Raw genomic sequence first — 6,750 nt, 5'->3', positions numbered from 1 at the left:
CACACTGATGGGGGAGGGGGGAGGAAAAGAATGAGGTGATCAGCCCGAACAAGGAGAAAAACAAGGGTGAGAGCTCTCAAACAAGGGACCTGAGGCATGAGATAGCGGAAAAAGGGAGATGAACATTAGGCAGGACCTCCTAGATAAGCAGCAAGAGAGGCACAGGCCAAGAGATCGACTTGTTGAACATAGAGGACACCCTGGGCGTTTTCCTGATTTAGAGTGCAATGAACAGCAAAGGAAGAGGGGGTACTATGTTCATAAACCAAGGAGGGGGAGCACCAATATCGTCAGGTGGACCACTGGGACTATGAGAGAGACATGTCAAGGAAGAGGCGTCCTAAGCAGGTGTGGGTTCCCAAGGGGGGGCAAGAAAGGTATGGTGAGAGAGAGAGAGAGGGATTCTCGTGAGAAGACATAGAGAACGACAAATGTATTTGCCTGGAAGAACATGAGGAGAGAGCGGCGGACCCTGCTAGGGCTGGGGTTGGACTCGACAGTAGGCGAACTGAGAGACCTAATACGGTCCTACAACCCAGCAGTGGCCCCAAAGAAGAAAGCTGCTCCGGTGGAAAAATTGAAGTGAACTTTAGGGTTCCAACAGGGGGTGGCGGTGAGGAGGAGTGGTGGACTTGCCCTATGGTGGAGAGATGAAGTGGAGGTCTTGGTGAGGCCATGGTGCCAGTACTTTATCGACGTGACTATTACTTTCGAGAATAGGACCTTTAGATTCACTGGGATCTATGGAGAGCCTAAAACAGAATTGAGAAAGGGAACATGGGACGCTCTACGATTACTGAAAGCTCAAGATAACTTGCCTGGGATTTCAATGAGGCACTCGAGCGAGCTGAATAGCTAGGAGGGAACGATCGTGACCTTAACCAGATGGAGGCGTTCAGGGAGTGCCTCAACATGTGCACACTGGCGGACATGCATTTCAGCGGCTACCCCTTCACGTTTGACAACAAACGAGACCCTCTGGAGAATGTAGAGGTGAGGCTAGATAGAGCTACTTCTAACAGCGATTTTATGCAACTCTACTCGGGGTCCAGCGTGGAACATGTGCTAACAGAAGAATCTGACCATATGGCACTGGCCATTAGAGTTAGAGAGGAAGTGGTGGTTAAACCAACTGTGGCTTTGAGTTTCAAGTTTGAGGAGATGTGGACTCGCCATGAGGATTATGACGACATGGTTAATCGTGCTTGGGAGGCGGAGAGCCATGGCCAGATAGGCCTGCATGGTTTGCTTGGCAAGCTGCGCGAAGTCATTGTACACATGCACGAGTGGGGCCGAGCAGTTATTGGTTCGGTGCGGTGACAGATTAAACAACTCAAGGGAGACCAACGTGCTAAGGATGAAAGCATGTCTATTGAACGCATGCACAAGATTAGAGAGATCAAAGGAAAGCTGCGAGAAGTCTATCTAAGGGGGGAAATCATGAAGAGGCAGAGGTCCAGGGTGGATTGGCTAAGGGCAAGCGACCAGAATACACAATATTTCCAGAATTGTGCTTCTCACAGGAGGAGAAAGAACACGACCAAGTCACTACTGCGGCCAGATGGCTCGAGATGCGTGGATGATGAGGGAATGAGAGTGATGGCTAGGGATTTTCATTCACTTTTGTTTGCTACACAAGGCACGTCTAATATGCAGCAAATTCTCGAGAATATCCCGGCTGCAGTCTCTGAAGCTATGAATAACAAACTAGATGCTGCTATTACTGATGATGAGATTGAAAGAGCACTCTTTCAGATGGGCCCGGCGAAGGCTCCTGGCCTGGATGGGCTGCCTGCTCTCTTCTATCAGAGGCAGTGGCCTCTGGTGAAGGAGGAGGTTTGCAAAGCTATTCGGGATTTTCTAGGAGGAGGTCAGATACCGGAGGGCTTCAATGACACAATTTTAGTTTTGATCCCAAAGGTGAAGTCGCCAGAGATGCTCTCTCAGTTCCGACCTATTAGCTTGTGTAACGTGCTCTACAAGATTGCGGCCAAGGTTTTAGCCAACCGCCTCAAAGCTGTGCTTCCCATTCTGATCTCGGAATAGCAAAGTACCTTTGTACTGGGGAGACTTATTACTGATAATGTACTAGTGGCATACGAGTGTGTTCATGCCATTCGGAAGAGGAAAAGGAAGAAAGCTTTGTGTGCGGTCAAGTTGGACATGACGAAGGCATATGACCGGGTGGAATGGTCTTTTCTTCAACAAATGATGACTAAATTAGGTTTTTCTCATGCATGGACAGCCATGGTTATGAGATGTGTGACCTCGGCATGCTTCTCGATGAAGCTCAATGGTAACCTTTCGGAGGGCTTTCTCTCCAGTCGAGGCTTGCGTCAAGGGGACCCCATCTTCCCTTATCTCTTCTTATTCTGTGTTAAGGGGTTCTCGGCGCTCCTTAAAAAAGCGCAACGTGAGAAAAAAAATCCAGGGTGTGTCCTTTGGGCGTACTGGCCCCACGGTGACACACTTGCTATTTGCGGATGATAGTATTGTCTTCCTCGAGGCGTCCAAGGAGAACATGGTGAGGCTCAGGACAATTTTGCACATGTACGAGGAAGCATCAGGTCAAAAAGTGAATTTGGAAAAATCTTCCATCTTCTTTGGGAAGGGGTGTAACAATGATGAGAAGGCTATTCTTAAGGAGGTAGGAATCCAGTCAGAGGCTCTTAGTGAAAAATATCTAGGTCTTCCTACTATGGTGGGCAGGTTATGGGGTGGAAAGGACAGGGTTTGTTGAAGGCAGACAGGGAGGTTCTTGTCAAGTCAGTGTTGCAAGCAACACCGACATATTCGATGAGTTGCTTCCAGCTCTCCAAGAAAATGTGCGGGAAACTGAAATCTATCTCTTCAAAATTCTGGCGGGGAGCAACCAACGGTGAACGAAAGGTCCATTGGGTAGCATGGGACAAGATATGCACTAGAAAGCAAGCGGGAGGAATGGGGTTCCGGGACTTTGAGATGTGCAATCAGGCTCTTCTTACAAAACAGGTGTGGAGGTTGCTTATGTTCCCTACGTCACTATGTGCAAATGTGCTCAAGGCTAGATACTTCCACGACATGGATATCATGGCTGCTCCTTGCCCACAGGGGTGCTCGTACACTTGGAGAACCTTGATGCATCTTTTTCTTCCTCATCATCCGAGATGGAAAAAATCGGCAGAGGAGACGAGGAAAGGTAGAATTGGCATCATGAATAGCTTGGATTGGTTGTGGTGTGGACGACAAACGTATGCACAACTATGGTATACACATTGGTTGATGGCAGGAACAACTAAAGAAGTTCTGGCACCAGATTTGTATGTTTTGTTGCCCGGCACAATTTCGTGTTCCCTCTAGATTTAGAAAGTAAGCAGAAAGAGAATTCTATCAGGAAATATTCTCAATCGGGTATGGAACGGAAAGGAAATACGGATTATCTTTTGATCATTGTTGAGGAAATCGTTAACTGGTAACTGCTCGGTTGGCTGGCGAGTAGGGATTAATAAGCTAATCAGCAAGTTAATCAGCCATTTAATCAATTAATCGGACAATTTATCAGTTTATCGGCTACTCGGTGACCCTGCGAGTAGGGATTAATCGGCAAGTTAACTGATTAATCGGATGAATTCTTGAACAGGGCTTTTGATAACGCATTCTTTTATGATATGATCCATGCATGAACCTGTCAGCAGATCCCACCCATCACACATTCTTCGACATTGCATACTTGGTACGTAATCACCATCACCTACGTGCAACTCTTAATCCAACTAGCAGAAAAGGCATGCCGGCTAGCCGCGGGGAGTGAGGCCTTCTCTATATAGATTATTTAGGCCTTGTCAGGATCGAGGCTGAAGCCATATGTATATTATTCTCCTTTTTTCCCTAAAAATATTCTTGCGTAAAAGACCATATGCGCAAGGGAAATAGCATCAAAAAATCACATTTGAATGTAAATGACAAAACTACCGTGGCGGTATGCACAACAAGCGTCACATGGCACTTGACACCACACACTATGGTGATACGGAGCCTTGTCACCATATCATGTGGCGTCAAGTGCCATGTGTGGCATGTCAGGTCTGCCACAACATGTCGGGCCTGTCACCACCGTAGAATTGTCATTTGTGTTCGAAAGTGGTCCTTTGTGTCAATTCACTCACGCGGGTGATCTGATATGCAAGAAATTCCTAGCCAGCGTGCCTATTTAGCTAGTTGGATCAAGAGTTGCACATAGGTGATTACGTACCTATTCCGCGATGTAGAAGAATGTGTGATGGGCGGGATCTGCCTGTTGGTTCGTGCATGGATCAGAACATAAGAAGAATGTGCGACGGAAGGCAATTCGTGTTTTTCTTCCATTCCATGCCTAATTACTTCCTAAAACTAGAGGGAACACAGAATTGCGGCGTGCTACAAAACATACAAATCTGGTTCCAAAACATGTTTTGTTCCATTCATCAACCATTGCCTATACTATAGTTGTGCATAAGTCTGTCATCCACAACGCAACGGTCCAAGCTATACATGGCACCAATTCTGCCTTTCCTCGTCTCCTCTTCCAATATTTTATTCATCTCAGATGACGAGTAAGAAAAAGACGCGATCACCATTGAAGACTTGGATGGTGGCTACACGCATGTCTACACCCGCTCCGGCGAGGAGGACGGTGTCGTCTATGGCAATGCTGGTGCCTCCTACGCCAACAACAAAGACGGGTCCGTGGCCGCCATATCTTTTGCCGCACCAAGCTTCGACGACGACGACGACAACTCTAGTGGTGCTCCGGACACCAACAACTTTGATGGTGGCGCCAACTATAATGGTGACGATGACACTAGAGGCTAGCCCAATAGCGACGACGACAACTCCAAAGATGGCGGCAACGACACCAAACATGTTTCTTGGGCCGCCACAAACAGGTCACAACCAACCATACAATTATTGGCACCACAACAGCATCTGCATGCCCGTGAAACTCGACGAGCGGCTTCGCAAGCATTATGAGGGTGTGAGTGTACCATCGCCGAAACTCTATAAGGTGTTCATAAAGGATGGACGGCCGATCTGCCGTGGCAAACTCACCTTGAAAATTGTCTCGCAAAAGAGGTACCGCCCTGAGGGAGAAGTTCCGCACCTTTTGCAGGTTAGGGCTCAGACGCAAGCACCACAGGCGTGATGAAGATGAATTTTGTGATTGCTGCAGGTGGGAGTGGCTGGATATTGTCAAACAGGCCCTCGCCGAGCTTGCTAATAAGAAGCAGACCATGGTTCAGTTAATTTTTTTATTCACCAAGGAATAAGAGTAGCTTTTTTCACCTTTATTGCATCGTCGGTACTACATCTGGATCTGGTCGGTTTTTCCTTTCTTTGTGTGTGTTATTGGTGGTGATTTCTCTGTATGAGGTTGTTCATGATGTATATGCCATAGAGTCCATGCCATGGATACGTCAGAACAAGAATTATTCCAGCGCTTTTCTTTTTGAGATACATTACTACATTTCATGACTATTTTATTTTTATGTTTTGTGGGCGACAGAGGGCATATTTTCTTTTTATATTTTGTGGGAGATTTGCTACTTCATGTTTGCATTCCTCCCGGTCTTGTGGGATATTATATTCAGCCTATATCCACAAAGCAGCTCTTCGGTCTCCGGACAGGTGTCCCTCCAGCGGGACAGGTTGGTTGGTGCAGACTTGATGATGGTGATCTTAAATGGATGTCTGTTTCGGCCGAATTTCGTCCATTCAAGAGTGGGGATGGGGCTGTGTCCGCTCGGATTTGAGTTTGCGTTAGCCGGCTGCCCGACGCGCGGCCGCATCTTCGGCCCCATCTCGTCCACCGGAGGCCAAGTACAACAAAATGAAGCATAGAAAAAATAGTTTAAATCAAACATATGTTCAAAATAGTCTTTTATTACAATCCAATTAAAGTTTTAGAAATATCAAATAGTCTTACAAAATCACGCAAAGTTTGTGCACATGAAAAGAGATTAAGCCAATAGATCTATTGATTGTCAATGTGATCCCACATGTGTTTAACCAAGTCAGCTTGTAGCTGCGTATGAGTGTTGCGTGTTCAAAGGTTGCAGGAGGTGGGTGCTCAGGCTCAACATTCTCGTCCTGGAAATCAAACCCTTGGTCGTAGTGTTGGGGAACGTAGTAATTTCAAAAATTTCCTACGTACACGCAAGATCATGGTGATGCATAGCAACGAGAGGGGAGAGTGTGTCCACGTACCCTCGTAGACCGAAAGCGGAAGCGTTAGCACAACGCGGTTGATGTAGTCGTACGTCTTCACGATCCGACCGATCAAGTACCGAACGCACGGCACCTCCGAGTTCTGCACACGTTCAACTCGATGATGTCTCTCGAACTCCGATCCAGCCGAGTGTTGAGGGAGAGTTTCGTCAGCACGACGGCGTGGTGACAATGATGATGTTGCTACCGACGCAGGGCTTCGCCTAAGCACTGCTACGATATGGTCGAGGTGGATTATGGTGGAGGGGGCACCGCACACGGCTAAGAGATCAAGAGATTAATTATTGTGTCTTTGGGGTGCCCCCTGCCCCCGTATATAAAGGAGTGGAGGAGGGGGAGGGCTGGCCCTATCTATGGCGCGCCGTAGGGGAGTCCTACTCCCACCGGAAGTAGGATTCCCCCTTTCCTAGTAGAACTAGGAGCCCTTCCAAGTAGTAGGAGTAGGAGGGAAGGAAAGGGAAGGGAAAAGGAGAAGGAAGGAAGGGGGCCCCCCCCCCTCCCTAGTCC

General features: G+C 47.6%; 1 protein-coding gene across 1 annotated transcript; it reads left to right on the top strand.

The window, feature by feature from the left end:
• Positions 1–885: 885 nt before the first annotated feature.
• On the top strand, positions 886–1,320 carry LOC147978476 (uncharacterized). The gene has a single exon (XM_087514767.1). It carries the CDS (start codon positions 886–888, stop codon positions 1,318–1,320), a length of 435 nt encoding a protein of 144 aa, XP_087370893.1.
• Positions 1,321–6,750: the final 5,430 nt, after the last annotated feature.

Source organism: Triticum urartu, chromosome 3A (genome assembly GCF_056163025.1).
Source record: "Triticum urartu cultivar PI428250 chromosome 3A, HENAU_Tu73, whole genome shotgun sequence".
NCBI classification, from domain to species: domain Eukaryota; kingdom Viridiplantae; phylum Streptophyta; class Magnoliopsida; order Poales; family Poaceae; genus Triticum; species Triticum urartu.
The sequence above is the reverse complement of the archived record's forward strand: the minus strand, read 5'-3'. Positions and strand labels throughout refer to the sequence as shown.